This window comes from Erithacus rubecula (genome assembly GCF_903797595.1).
Source record: "Erithacus rubecula genome assembly, chromosome: 8".
In the NCBI taxonomy this organism is placed as follows: Eukaryota; Metazoa; Chordata; class Aves; order Passeriformes; family Muscicapidae; genus Erithacus; species Erithacus rubecula.
Window position 1 is genome coordinate 23,413,181 of NC_136659.1, and position 16,259 is coordinate 23,429,439.

Here is a 16,259-nt window from a genome sequence, read left to right on the forward strand (position 1 = left end):
CCTCCAACTGATCAAATTTTGCATGCAGTTACACTCTGTCTTGTCAATATGACTGACAGAACTTGATGAGAACACCAAGTTCTTCGGGTGTCAATCAGAGTAAGATTTGAAGACAGTGGGCTTACATGTGTTCCTGAAACACACATTGACCTTCAGATCCTTTGGTTATTTTGACAACACTGAGGAAGCAAGGCTTTGGGAAGCTAGGGTAAGTTTTCTTAATTTAAAAAAGCATCCTTGTCCTACTGTTAAACTGAAATAAATAATATGGAACTGCTGAGATATGATGAAAATGATTGCTATAATACCATTTTTGGTCAATTTTCAGAACAGAGTCACACATTCAACACATCTCCATCGTTCTGTATACAGTACAATTCTGCAGTTGCTTAAATTGCAACATAATTTTCTTTATTTTTAAATTTGCTGTGTAATTTTTTTAGACACTTGAATTCCAATGTATAATTAAGTCTCTCATCCTCACAGTTGCAATGAAAGTCTTCGTGACATGACAGGAATGTAAATCAAAATGGAGACAGCTTGATGTAACAACTGCAGGAAGTGTGAACTGTTCTGCTGGCTCATAAAGTGCATCAGCTTAGACACCCAACAGAACATTTTAAATGTCAACAATGTTAATAACCATTTATTACTGGTCCAGTTCACCTCAGACTGACCAGGTTTGGAACACTGCTAGATGCAACAATGCTCAGAAAAAAGATGGGACATAGAACGAGAAGCTGAAGATATCCCCAATTTTCAGCCAATTTTCCTCTTTGTCCAAAAGCCAAAGACTGAATCTATATCCACAATACAATGCTGAGAGGCAAGTTTTTACTTGCCTAGTCTACGTGCCTGTGAATATCATGATGCTGTTGTAGACACCTCAGAACAGGTATAATTTCCCTTGCTTTCTGGAAACTAGAAATTTTGAATATAAATCTATGTCAGGGACAACACAGGAATCACTGGTTACCATACACTTTAATGCTGGAGATTTATACCTGCATTCTCACAATGCAGATCTTTCCAACTTGAATCAGAGAAAGATAGAAAGGTGAAAAATCTTAAGAAAAAAAATTTTTTAAAAATACCATATAATTCATCTCACCTGATACAACCTCTGAAAATGAGGGTTTGGAATCTTGCTGGGTTTAAATAGGTCCTCAAAAGTTTCTCCATCTTCACGAACCAAATTCATAGAATCAATCAGTGAGTCAACAGCAGATAACTGATCCGCTAAGGCAGCAATTACATACAAAGGAAGATTAAACACACTTGCAGATGGATGCACTTCTTGAAACAATTTATAAATGAAGATGTGCTTCACAATGTGAGATTTTTACATGCCACAGAATACAGTGCAGCTATAGATGCACCAATAAAGAATACGGATAATGGACATAATAATAATAAAGCCCTGCTTTATTTAAGGACTACAGTGTAAAGTCATAAAGCCTGTTTTCCTTTCCCCAAGACCTCAATTATTGTTGCCTTTCTGCTTTTGCTTTTCTTCTTTTTCAAGATATTTTCATTTGCAACAGAAGGTTTATAGGCCATTTAGAAAATAAGGAGAACAGTTGGTTAGCAAAACTAAATGGCGCAATATAAATTTTTAAAGTTATGATTGCAAATGAACACAGTTCACAATAGCCAGCTACTGCTTTGGTAAGACAGGTTTTTATATTTGTTACAAGCAAGAAAACAGAAACTGCTACAGAAACAAACCAGCATGCTGTATGTATCCTGATGTGCAGGTGCCCATTAAATGCATCTCGTAACAAATGAAAGAAGCGGGAGTGGATTTTAAACTAAGCCTTAAGACTCAGTTTAAGGATCCACTTAAGACTCATAGCTGTGCAAAACTCTCAGAACAGCAAGTCAAGCTCTGTGTAGCTTCATGTTCTCCAAAGATGCCATCCATCTCAATCTGGGCACCAATAAATGCATGGCTTAATAACACTCCACAGAAAACACTGTCTTTGCCTCTCTACATTATATTAACAGGCCATACTGCAAACGATTACAGGATCAGCTTTGCACCAACAGAGCAGCTGCCTCTGTTCTAATTCTAGCTAGCTAATCATACACTATAGATCCCACAAGGTTTGGCCATTTGCTCCCACAAATGAGTTGAAAGATCAAAGGATAGAGGACTAATCTCAGCTCTCTGCCACAGCATCCTGTGAGACTCAGGATGCTGTAACCCGAGCCAGAAGTCATTTGACAGGACAGTTGAAACACTGCCTGCAAACTTAGGTATGCTCAGCCTGCACCTGAAGTGGCAAAGCTTTAATACACATTCACACTTCAAGATGACATCACCATAATGAATGCTCAAATACCTGGGTGTTTTCCTAAGAAAAAATAACAACAAAACTTATGTTGTCATTGGAGAGCCAAATATTCTCTTTTAGAGCATCTTAGAAGACAACAAGTAGGCTACTTTTTCAGTTGACCAGCAAACGTCTTACCTGTAGGAATGCATTTTTTACTGTTTTTCAAGGATGAAAATACATATTGTCTTAGGTCTTCCATATAGGGTAGTTGGACATAGATGAGACACTGTGCAAGAGGAAAAGGAAAAACAACTGAGTGTCTCAAAAAGAAAAAACATCAGTATCCTCAGAATGCCATATCAGAGCAATACAAAACATAAGAAAAATCTGAAGATGTAATGTCAGTACACATCAAAACACTTAAAATATTTACAGAGCAGTTTTAATCAGAATAAAACACAGCGTTGCATTTTATCACATTGTGATGGCTACACTCAAGTTTTTCTACTCATGGAATAAAGACCTCCCCAGCCATCTATTCCTTTTTCTTGTGCAGAGTTCCAATTATCCATGCTTCAAATATCCCATACATTGGTGCTTCGGGAGGTTTTATCACAGCTTACTCTATTTCAAAGTCAAAAGCTGGATTTGGTTTTTTAAACATTTCTCTGCCTCATTTTTTCTTTATTCGATTACCTCCTCCAGTTCATACCACCTAAATAATTCCTTTCCATCCTTTATGTTTATACCCCTCAAAAGTCTGAAGATTGTTGTGTCCGCCCCCACCTCCATCACTGCTCAGCCATGCTATACATATTTAGCTCTTTCAATAGTCTCTCATAAGAAAGATCAGGGGAAACATATGCTGCAAAAGTTCTGACATGCTGTGTTCCTTCTGGGCCTCTCTGCAGAAGGGTAAGAGAGAAGAATTACCTCATATGCATCCTTAATATACGGGAAAGCTACTCCAACTTGTGGGTTGCATCTTCTATCATAAGCATAGCGCACTACAGCCACCACTTTCAACTCATCCAATGCACGAACAAGCGCGGAAAAAGCAACCGCTGCATTCTGGAGGGAAAAAAGAAATCTACAGAATCATGCAAGTTCTTAATCATGGAATATATATCTTTATCAGGGAATTCAAAAGCATTGATTTAGTCAAGACTAGTTTCCATGTCAGCTATAACTTTAACACAAGCATTTTTTCATGTTCATAAATCAAAGAACCAGAAAGGTCAAATCTCATCACGATAGTGGATCCATTCAAAGCTGAGCCAACTTTAGATTCAGCACGTTCCACCTTTTTCACGAGGTATGAAGAACTCTCAGAGGTTTTACAAGAGAGAACTCTCAGAGGTTTTACAAGAGATAGAGAAAGGAAGGGAAGTCAGACCCCTAAAGGAACATATCAGAGCACCACACTGAGCTTTTTACTTCCAGTACTATGGAGGTCTGTTCTAAATAACAGTGACAGGGCACACTGTTGCTCTGCATGAGAATCAACTTAAGCACCAAGTTCAGGTTCCTCATAACCTTGCTCAAACGTAGTATCTACCAGTTTTTCATTATTCAAGAGATACTGTATTCATTTGGGGTTTAATCCAACTTTTTTAACCTACTGGGCAATGAAGTTGCATTAAAAGTATTTATTAAATCAGAAAGACAGGACAATCTCAAGCATCACTACTATTCTTTTGTTTTACAGCAAAATACACTCAGCATTAAACTTCAGTTCACCTTACCTCATCATCTTTTGCTGCGAAGACCTTCAGAGCCTGAGTGCCCATGTAGTAATGCCTCTGGATCTACAGATTCAAATGGTCAAGAATTAGCCTGACCTAAAGAAAAGGTCATGAATTTAACTGCACATTTAAATTACAAAACAACTGACATTACTCAAGTCAGAAGCCACCAAATTTAATTATAGGGCATTGAGGTTGAAGCCCTGTATATGTCTCAGATCTCCATTTATCACTTAATATGGATATTAGTCATATTGGGTAGGATATTCTCATAGCTTCCTAGATGGGTAGGAATGAAAGACAGTGCTAATGGCAGCTGTTACCAGTCTGAATTATACTTCAGTAATTCAAAAGTCATCGTGGAAAACTACAGGAGTTAATACAAGATCTAAACATAACTGACACCATACCTATGCTATTAAATTTTTCTAGCAAAGATACATCAAAAAGGAGCTGCAAAAAGTCACATCCTTAATTAATAAAGCTACTTCAACAGCAATTCAGAGTACAGACAGCTGTGCTAGCAAAGAAGCACTTCTGTTAACAGAGTTTATTCTGTTCATGAGCATGGCTGAATTAAAAACAAAAAGAAAAACAGTTTCAAAGGGCATCACTGGATTAGCTGGAGCTGCAGTGGCTCACACACACAAACCCTGCAGTCCTAGAAGACCTGTCAGAGATCACACACTACTATGGACACTGGTTAAAACAACCTTTCTTTGTTAAAGAAAAAGCTCTTTGAATTACAGTCTCAGAACTAACTTCATTATATCTTTGATTTTTCTTTCATTCATTTAATCTTTTTATCTTCTTTATTTAGCAAATTACCATAAGGCTGTTGAAGACAGTGACAACCTGCAGCAGAGCAGATATGTTTACTGTACTACAGCACAATTCTTCAGCTCAGATTCTTCTACCTGCAATCCTCCTTCCTGTTCTGTCTCTAAATGCTCAGGAAATTTTACGCTCAGTATAGTATAAATAACTAGATCTGTATGATTCACACACTACCTCTCTGTTTGCCAAAGAAATTGTCCCTTTGTAATATTTTCAAGTATTATTTCTTGATTTACATGGCATGGCTTATAAATTAAAAATCAAAGTTTAAGCGGCCTCTGATCTTCTTTCCTGAGGGTTGTGAACAACTCAGGAAAATAATGCAAGGTGGTTCTATTCCTTATTTAATTACATATTTGGAACTGTTCCAATTTTTCTAGTCAATAATGAATCATCTTTCCATCAAAGATTTAAAATAAACAATTTAATATAAAACATACATTTGAATAGTGTCTGTTTTATTATTCCAAACAATAAAATTTAGAAGGCAAAATTTAAGATAACACATGGGTCTCAAAAATTCCAGCTGTAGTTAAAAACTTCCTGATATCATTATCTATACACTGTAATTATAATCCTGCAAGCATTCCTGAATAATTTTATTCCACTGAGGAGATGTGCAGCTACTACTGGGCATAACTACTCCTGGCTACAGGACCAGAGCACACTAAGATATAATTTTTGTTTGTTATGAAATCCAGAGACAAGAGAAGTACATCTCAAAAATTAATCAAAAGCAATCAATATCTGGCATATTGAAAAATTTTAAAAACAGCTTGTTAATTATTTTATGCATATTTATGTGACTCAAAAAGCATTACTAAAATTAACTGTAACTTTACAATTAGTAACTGTATTTGAAGGTATTACCACATATCTGACCAAAAATGGTAAAACAAAAATCCATATGAAACAAGTTTGTTCAAAGGAACACTATATTCCTCATATATTATATATTATATATATATATTATTATATATTCTATAATATATATTATATATTATGCTGGAGGCCAACCTCCAGCGTAAAAAAAAACTCTACACACAGTGAAATAAATCTTGCAAAACTAAATGACAATAGCAAGACTCAGCTGGAGGCTAATAATGTATGAAGAGATCCAAGAAATTGTCTCACTGGATTCAGACACGTTTCACTTAATGGTTCTGGTTTCTGGTACAGGAGGTAGCACTCCCTAACACCTCTCCAGCCCTGGCCAATTTAGGGCACATAAGCTCAAGCATGAGATGTTTCCTTGATCAATCACTTGCAGTGCACAAGTTCCCACCTTACCCAACTAAGACTGAAAGTCCCCAAGGAGAGAGCAGGTTACAGTTTCCAGCCAGGCTGGCTTCTTATTCCAGCAAATCACATAACTTCCCGGCTCCTGGGTTATTATGTTTTGGAACACAGCACTGTGGTAGTCTAATGACAAATCTAGAAACAAGCACAAGGTGTCTGTGACACCTGCACTGTAAAGCAAGAAGATGTTTAGTTACATCCATTTGGGAGTAAGCTCCCACATATGCTTCCTATTTCATTAGCCTCTTTCCTAGATGGCAAAGGTGACAAAGCCTTTATCAAGGGTTCTACCTTGTTCAGGCAGTGAGAGATTTCAAAGAGTAGGAGGACTGAGAGTTGTCAGAATAGAAGGTGTAGAACTATCCTATGAATTCATTTCAGTTTTTACTCATGAAGAGGACTTGGTGTGGATAACTCCAAGATGGATAACGTTTCAGTCGCCCTGTGCAATATCCTGGAGAAGAAAGATGGGGGGCAGCTTAACATTCACAGCAATTACTTGCCACTCACACCTCTGAATTCTCTCCTCATGTGTCCTGCTTCAAGAACAGTTTTGTTAAGCCTTTGCTTAAGGCTTTGCTAATGCTTGAGTCCTGGATTTTCTGAAGGAAATCACTTTATGCTATAACTTTTATTAAGGTACTTGCTTAAAGTAAGTTTCTTACAACTGTCAGGGACAACAAATAGCAAAGTCAATATCACGAGTAGAGATAAGTGCATTACAAACTCAGAGCATCCCATGGAAATATGAAGAGTTTTTGAACAATGTTACTTTTGTCTAAGTTCTAGGAAGTCTTCACTACATTTAAGTTTTGTCACAATGGAAAGAAGAGGCAAGTCATGGTTCATAAACTAATCCTTAAGAAATTGAGAATAAATGGAGTCAGTTTTCAGGCTTGCTTTAACATTAAAGTAATGTTGAAGGAGAAGCTTCTGATAAGAAGCAACCATACTCTTGGCTGGACAAAGCCCAGAAAGGCGCTGTCTGAGCTGAACAGAAACGAGGTCATTGAAGTTTGTGAGATGAAATGAGACCACAATACCTCTGTCTCCACTTCTCAGAGATCTGAGTTTGGTAGCTGTGGCTTCACTTGACAGTGCAATGGCCACATTTATGAGTTCCTCTCCTTCACAAGACCACATATTGCTTACATGTACTAGAATCAGCAAACAAGTCACCCCTGCATATCTGAGTGGAGATGCCCCATTCTCAATATTGAAATCCAATACAACACCATGACATTACTGAATTCAAACCAAGATCAATTTTCTTGAGTAACGCGGGAAGCTGAATAGCAAGAAATGAGTTAGCACACCTGGGAGGATCTAGTGAATCCCAAAACAGAAAAACACTTTCCTTCTGTTTTGTATTTCATTTGCTCTTCATCTTCCTTGGAAAAAGGAACTATATCACTCCCATACCGAAAACCTGGAGAACAAGAGAAGAGCATCTGGTAAGCATATGGGCCTACAATTTTAACACTGAAATTAGCTCTCTGAATATTTTAACAATGCATTCGTGCCCCACAGCTACGTTCCACACATGCTCATCAAATTACTTTCCCTGTTAGCAAAAAAAACCCAAATACCCATAGACACATTTTGTACTTTGCGAACAGCAGTTGCACTCCTTGTACATCATTTTATGTAACACAAGCACCCTCAGAGAGCAGCAAAGAAAATAAGGGAACATCTTGCCTAACAAAGTTACGCTCACAGAATAGATTTAAGCAAATCAGAATAGATTTGAGCAAGCAGATTGCAACACTCTCTGCAAACATAATACAAGCAACCTCAAACATACCACAAATCAGACCACACGAGGTGACACCAGAAAAGATTCAGAGAATAAAATGTGCTAACATGGGAAGCAAGGTGCACAATGGAAAACAGAAACACTTTTGTATGCAGAACTAGTCTTCCTATATATGTCTGTGCTTTAGTTCCCATGCCATACATTACAGGTTTATGCCCAGAAAATAGGAAGCTGCAATTTCTCAGAAGTATCACCTGCTCCCACTGCTCATTCTCCTATCTCAGCTTCCAATAATATCCTCTCTGTAACGTCATTGCTTTATTATATTTCCACACACTAAGTATGAGATCCTCAGGTGCAAAGAAAGCAGAATAAACAGATAAATTCCTGGAAGAAATACCTATAAGAAGATACATTTTCCTACAAACTGAAAAGTAAACACACTGACAGAATGGAAGAAATTTCAGTATAGGTGTTGCAAATACAAAATATTATCTAATTATGACATTTCTCAAAAGAATCGCAATAGTCCAGGATGCATCAATAGCTCTTTTAGCACTAGAAATATCACACCACTGACAGGGAAATCTTTTCTCTTTTGTTCACATTGAACTGCTCACCAATTCTTTCTTTTAGTATCCCACAACTACTTACTAATTTAAGCAGTCAGAAGATTAGCTGAGAACAGCCACAAATCCTTCAAAATGCATTCTCTGTAAAAACTGGATTTTTTTTTACATGCAGTTTTGAAGTTTTAAAACATAACTAGACCATTTTTTGACCATCATTTCCGCTTAAAGAAGGTCACATTGTCTTTGGGACTTTATCTGATATTGCTATGAAATACCTAGGAATACTAAAATTGAAATAGATTAAATAAAAAAAAATTGCTTATTCTAATTTTCTATTTATGTTATTCATTTGACAGCACTCTCTATACTGTTATCTGAATACTTCTGCTCTTTATAGCTAATACACTTGCCCTACTTGTGTGGGATTGAAACAGCAAAGAAAAGGAAAAAAATCAGTAAAAAATGTATCTATACAATCACAAAAAATGAAACAGATTTGCTTAACTCCATTTTAAAAGTAAGTATACTATTTCCTGCTGTTTCTGGGGCCTGTAGTCCTCTAAGGAAATTAATCTGCTCAGAAAGAAGCTGCACATCATAAATAGCATTTTGCATACCACTACTTCAGATTGCTCCTACAGTAAAGCTAGTACTCTTGAACACTAAACCTTCCTTTGATGGCTTCACCCTTCTAAGTGCAGAATAACTAGAGGATTTGCTCATCTACAAAAAAGCAGCATGATGAAAGCATTCATGTTATCAGTACAACTGAAGATCTAAACATGGAATAGAGGTAGCAGAACTACTCACTACAGAACTGAGGTATGGCCTTCCACAGCATACAGTCAGAAAGCTGTAGTGCCTTCCAAGTTCCATCTGTTGTCATTATTACTATTGTTGTTGTTAGTCCTATTATTATTATTATTATTATTATTTCTACTACTGGCAAAGTAAGGTTTTTTTAAAATATGTGAAAACAAAGAGTCTCATGTAACAGTCTCTGTACCCACCTACTGAGCTTACATTCTAAGATCACAGCTAGGCTTCAAGGTAGAAGACTAGGAAACCCTTAGGTGACCTAAGAGCCCAAGCCATTATCTTCCCTTTGTCTTCAGAGTGCACATAAAGATGTTGTACCTTGAATAGTATCATCTTTCTGAACTTCTGTCTCATCATCATCATTCAAACAGTAAACAGTTTCTTTTTGCACATCCTCTTTTTTGAGGGTTTTGGCATCCACAATTGACCAAATTTTCTTCACCTTCTCTTCTGTGACCTCGGTATCAGAATTAAAAAAAAATGAATGGTTAACATTTCAGTGGGATCCAGATCACTTACCAGAACACACAAAAAATCCTTAGCCTTAATGCTGCAAAGTTTGGCCAATAAAGACTGTCAAATAATGCATCTCTGGCTGTCACCACAATGCTTTCAGCACTGCTTCATCTGTATGAGACCTAGCACACCAACTGTAGCATATTGACAGCATACTTGTCCTGGTTGTTCATTAAACCTGTAGGCTAAGCCATTTTCAGAAGTCTTTGAGTCACAGGATACCATGTAACTTGCTATGCAATTTACTACCTCCAACTGCATAAATACTTTTGACAAAGCATTAAGAAATATGTTAAAGATACACTAAGACTCAATATTCACTCAGCTTGTTTGGCCAAGTCTTCTATCAGGTATATTACACTACAGGATAAAAATACCTTATATTACTGCAACTTCCCCAAAAGGCAAAAAGATCCCAGTTGCACTATAGGACTTGGGAGGGAAAGAAGGAATAAGTATTTACAATGAGTGAATGTTTCCCAGCTACAGAGAAATAAAACTGCTTTTCTTTTCCTCGTCTTAAGTGAAACTGATGATATAGCTAGTACATGAGAAGAAAACTGTAGAGCTGAGCAGAAAACAGTAAATACAGAATAGATTGTCAGCATGACTGCTATGTAATCTCAGGTCAGTCACTCAGTTCATGTTGCTTATTCTCCCAAACTTACTTTATTTTGTGTGTAAACATCTTTGGGAGGGCACTCTTTCTGTCTATTTGCACTGGTCTGGCTCACTAGCCTAATAAAAAAATTATTAATAACTAGAAATAGAAAGTTTATGTCTTTCAAGGCTAGTATACACAGCTCTCAGTATTCAGATATACCTCATCTTCCTAACATCAGGTTCAGTCTTGTGTTGAAACAACAAACAATTAATCTCCATCTCACCAGATCCATCAATACTGCCACACTACACAGTTACCTTTTAACTACTCTATAACTAGAAATTTACACATTTTCTGCCTTTAAATACACTCACTTTTTTCTAGCACTGATTAAAGGAGCCATATAAACTGTAAGAAACAGACTGGGTGCAAGCTCTGCCAAACACTACAAACAAGGTGAAAAAAATATACTTTTTATTCCAAGTCTGAAATAACAACAGATGCGATTTGAAACAATGGCTAGTAAAACATTTACACCCACCATTTTATGCACACATGTCCAAATTCCTCTCATGCTTAGGGCTTAAGTAGTACACATAAAGTCTCACATATCATTGATGCTGAATGTAAATCTTCAATCATAGCATTCTTAATCAGGGTCATCAACTTCAACACCATTAAGTGCCAGAGCCGACAGCTATTACTCCTATTTCTGTACCTTATGAATTTTAGTTACTTTACATGTATGGTGAAGTTAAAGTTGCTGTGGGAACCACAATTTTGGATGTACTGGCCTCTAACCAAACAAAAATCTCTATCATAATTATTTGGATGTTATTTTATCTTTATTTTCTTAGCTTTAAGGGAAAAAAACATGCAGTTGCACCTAACTTGCTGCCAAATTACACTAAAAAGTATGACTTTATACACTTACTGATTTGTAGGCCACAATTCTTATAGACAAATTAGGACCAATAGTGAGCTGACAGGGCCAAGGAATAGGCTTTCTTTCCATTTTCTTGAACATTGAAAGACGTTCCAGGCTCTCTCTAAATGAAGGAATCAGGAAAACAGCAATGAACTCTGGTGAACTGGAATAAAGTATTACAGACAATACACTCTCCTTAAGGAAATGCAGGAGTCCAAACTGTTTCAGCTCAGATTGCATAAAGCAAATAAACTGTATCAATAATCTTACCATAACCCATTGTCAGAAAAGAGAATGATAAAAAGAGGTGGAACAGTAGATTATCCCCATCTTGAGCCATTATGATGTGTGACATAAGGGCTTAAAGGCTCTGTGCTAGGTCTAGTGATAAAACTCCACAATTGCTTCTTAAGCATTTTCCATTTAGCTGTGCTCACCCAATTAGGGCACTGCAGCAAGCTGAACAACACAAATTAGAACAAGCTTAGTGGTAAAAAGCTTTTTATAGTGAAGCTAAAGAAATAATCCTGTTTCAATAAACAGGATTTTGTTTATGCAGAAATTAACTTTTGACACTTTATTTTTATACAGTACTAGTGAACTCCTTAATTTAAGGGCATTCTGTCAGAGTGAAAAAAGTTACTTCAAATATTTCTAGCCTAAACTGCAGATATACAAGTTAAAAAAACCACAAAAAAAAAGGAACTGTAATGAGTTTATACTAAAAAGTGTTAATTGCACAACTTTTAGCAATGGAATCCAAAATTAACAACTCACAGTAATTTATAATATATCATTGTGAATTCAAATAGGCTTGCCCCTCAGAACTGCTTTCAGGTAATACAAAATGTATTGGCTATTTGGCTGTAAGATTCCAATACAGAGAAAGTTCTCAATTTTTTTTTCCTTTCATTGCATGATAAAGCAGAGATAAAACAAAGTCGAACTCTTCTTTTTCACATTTTGATAAAACATTATGAATTCACCACTCTTTTGATTAAAGCATTTGTCTGGCAGAAATCAAGATCAACTCCTAAAAAGATCAGTACAGAATTCAACTTGGCATTCTATTTTCAGGTTTCCCAGTATGAACAGGGTTGGAATTTTTAATTTCTAAAAGCACAATGAAAGGCAAAAATGCACTGGGTTTTTTATTATGAGATAAACATTGGATTTCTTTTTTAGGTTTTGGGTTTTTTTCCTTAGGGAAAGGAAGAGAATTTTTTTTTTTTTCGAGCAATAAAGACATCAATACAGGATTGTAAAAAAGAACATGGTACTACATCATTAGGAGTACTACAACACATACTTTCAGGGATGAGTACAAAAATCAAATACGTAAGTGCCAAATGCCTAAAAATGTAATTTAAGCTCAATTTATTATCTCTATCCTTTAATTTGTTATATTTATGGAAGAAAAATGCTGCCTGTTATCAAAGATGAGCCAGTCAATAAAACCCTTGCAAATGTACATTTCAGCTTGCATTTTATGAGCACAACCTTTCTCCTCTCCTCTGCAATCCCTTCCCCCAAAACCCAGAGGCAGAAGTACCTCCTGTCTAATAGGTCAAGTATCATAACTTAAAAATACACAGCAAAATCTCTTCACTCACTTTCCTGGCATGGCTAATTTATTTTACAAGAGCTGAAATATTTTTACCAGCAGGAATAATGAATCTAGGAAAATGGAGAGTGTATCTGTGTTGGCCAATTATCATGACAGATTTGCAAAGCTGACTTCTTAAAACTTGATAAGCAACTTAATTGCATCTAAAACCTCACATATTCTTAAACAACTTTTCCAACTAAAGCTTTAATCTACTAGCCAAATGCCTATTTATCCAGAGATTTTGGATTTCCCCTGAAAATATGGCACAAAGACAGCTTGTAGAGTAGCAAGAGTCTGTGATAAAAAAAGTATAAAGAGGCCAAGCCACATGATAGTTCATGCATATGGATTATCCTAAAGGATAAACAGGCCAGGAAAGATTCTGCTTTTCTGTGCAGTCTTTGAAGCAGTGACAAAGCCTGTTTTTTTTCTAGAGACTCAGACTGCTCTGTTGACTAGTACAGATCACAGAGACTGTGACACGTGTCTCTTCACTAATGCATAGTAATGCTCAAGGAGCAGCTTCTCTGGCTGCTGAGGTGCAAAGCTGACCAGCTGAGCAGAGGGAGGGAAGGAAATCCCACAAATAAACTGATGAATTACAGCATACAAACCTACAGGGACAACCCTCTTCTAAAAATTAATTGATAACAACATTACAGCTATGGTCTGCTAAGCTTCCTGAAAACCACATTGTCTAAAAGATCATTTTCCATAACTGTAGAACAGAACTACTGTTCTGTTCTGAGACAGTAACATCAGACTATGATAAGGCACATAGATGCATTTTGCCTGTTTCCCAACTGAGACAACACCTATGTAGAAAAGTCTCAGATATATCATTAGCTACAGTTTTTCAGAGATACACAAACTTTTCTTTTTCCATTGGGGAAACAAGAAGTGAAAAATCATCCTTCAATTCTTGCATTCCTAATGCAAGAAAAATTAAAAATACAAAAGTATATTGTTTGTCACAGTAGACTGTGAAAGAGCAGGATTCAACAAACATTTACTCAAAGAATTCGTGTGAGTTTATCAAACTAGAGAGCTAACAGAAGTCTGCAACCAAGGAACAAAGGCTACCATTAAATACAGATGTTCAAGCAGCACTATGCCACATCTCTGTCTAATACATGTTTTTGAAATGACATTTACAGAAATGTTCTCTCCAAAATCCTCCAGCACTAAAGTTGGAAGAAAACTGATTTTCGGTTTTTTAAATACAGATACAGAAAATTAATTTTCCCCTGAAATCTCTAAGCTCTTCTACTTATTCTAAAGCTGTATGAAACAGAGTGAGGGTACAACAAGTCATAAAATTCAATTACTTCAATGAAACTGTGACACAACTAATTGCTTAACTTCGTCTTTTGGAGAAGAAATCAGAAAGTATATCTATAGTACAATAACCAGGATTAACCAAATTTACCTGAAAGTATATATTTCTTCCAGTCCTCCTTCTTCATCCAAAGTATACATGAGTTTCCTCACCACATCAATACCTTGCTTTTGTTCTTCAGTTAAACACTTTTTTGGAAAAATGTCTCTGTGCACATGAGCATGTACACTGGCATTTGTATCTCCAATTCCATCATCATCAACACTCACTGGAAATGGCAGACTAAGAACAAAAGAAGCAGCAGTTAGTTTGGCTTTCTTCCTTATTAAAATAACCAATCAAAACAAAACAAAAATGTTCTCAAGATCAATGATTCCTATCTAGCTGCAGACAGATGTATAAAGAGGCATAGGACTTGCAAAGCAAATTAAGCAGTATTTCAAGTCTATTTGGCACTGATAACGTCTTGACCAGAGTGATGCACCAGTTCTGGCTATTGTGCATCAATAAAGACATCCAAGTACAGGAATAGATTAGACAGTCAAGTCAATGCTGATTAGAAAGCAAGATCCATTAAAAAGATTGAACAAAATAAAGCCCACAGAGAAGGGAATTAGAGGGCAAGACAGCCTTAAAATATAAAAAGCTGTTGCAGAGGGGAAGGAAACAATCAGTTCTTTTTATTCTGCCCGCACTCCAATCACATTATGAAGTCAGGTCAGATAGTCAAAAACCTGATAAAGGCATTTCAAACCATAATCTCCAAAACCAACTGCCTGAGGAGAGAGAAGAGTCTCCATCACTGCAAATCTTTATGGGAAGGTTAGCCAAACACGGCTCAGCAGTGACACACATACACCTGACCCAGTCTGAAGTAGAGGACTGCTCTACATGACTTGTTAAAGGCTGTTCCAAGCCTGTGACTGTATCTGCTCCAAATGCCAGCAAGCAGGATATTCTCTGCAGTGGAGCTAATAGGTATTTCTGGAACAAATGTTACTCTGAGATTTTAATAGCCTACAACACTGGGTGAATTCTGACTGAAGGTAACACATTTTTCCTGCACTTCATGAATTAGATTTTAAAATTTAGCCAGGGGTTATAGATAAAATGGTTTTGCTTCTCTTCAAAATATAGGAGAGTGTTAACTAAGTATAAAAAACACAGAGGAGAAAGATGTGTAAGATCCTCAACCCTGTGCCTCTGAAAACACCTGCAGTTTTTTCAGGGCTTTCATCTGATCCAATTCTGAATGAACCACATGATACCTTTCACCACATTTCTACAAAATGAAATAACTTAAGCATTGTATTATGTTTTGTCAAAAGCAGCCTACACATCTCTACCATACTTTCACCTCATTAGTCCTCACTAAAGTTATCCATGAAGCAACACATAATAAGCAGAGTTAACACTATGCACAACAGTATCACATCAAAATTAAAGATCAAGCTTAAGCAAAGTGTTTGGTATCTTTTTAGAAAGCAGATTCCACTGACAAAATATAGAAACTGTATTTTTAAGCTGATATGGCAACATCAAAAAGCTTCAAACCTCTGACAGGTATAAGTTAGGCTATGTTCACTGTTCAATGCCCAGAGACTACTGTGATGAGAAGGATGTAATATCAACACTACACAGTGCTCAGCATGTGCTTGGCACCTGGAAATACAGAGGAAAACCAACTACCTGCTGCAAGTTACAACCTAGTCTAAGAACAGGAGATGGAAGCATAGGTTATAACAAAAGATTTAGCAAGAATTTATTTTTAAACAAGCATTTTACACTTGTGCAAATAAAAATCAATCCTTTGCTCCTGTGGCTGGGAGACAGGGTGCAAACCTGCAGCCAATGCTGTAACAGCCACATTTATTTTGTGATTCATAGACAAGGGAGCAGCAGCTGCATACCAGGGCTCCAAAAGGTGTACTCTGACTGGCAGAGGTACTCAGATTC

General features: G+C 36.6%; 1 protein-coding gene across 4 annotated transcripts in view; it reads right to left on the reverse strand.

The window, feature by feature from the left end:
• Positions 1–16,259, reverse strand: part of XRCC5 (X-ray repair cross complementing 5) — a gene marked incomplete at its 3' end in the record, with an annotated part of 53,408 nt that overhangs the window by 25,628 nt on the left and 11,521 nt on the right. For all 4 annotated transcript variants that reach the window (XM_079310485.1, XM_079310486.1, XM_079310484.1 and 1 more), the window contains 8 exons: positions 14,394–14,585; positions 11,362–11,476; positions 9,626–9,764; positions 7,477–7,589; positions 4,025–4,087; positions 3,213–3,350; positions 2,475–2,565; positions 1,112–1,239 (listed from right to left, as the gene is read on the reverse strand). In XM_079310485.1, coding sequence (XP_079166611.1) covers positions 1,112–1,239; positions 2,475–2,565; positions 3,213–3,350; positions 4,025–4,087; positions 7,477–7,589; positions 9,626–9,764; positions 11,362–11,476; positions 14,394–14,585 — 979 coding nt within the window. The remainder of the gene's footprint in view (positions 1–1,111; positions 1,240–2,474; positions 2,566–3,212; positions 3,351–4,024; positions 4,088–7,476; positions 7,590–9,625; positions 9,765–11,361; positions 11,477–14,393; positions 14,586–16,259) is intronic.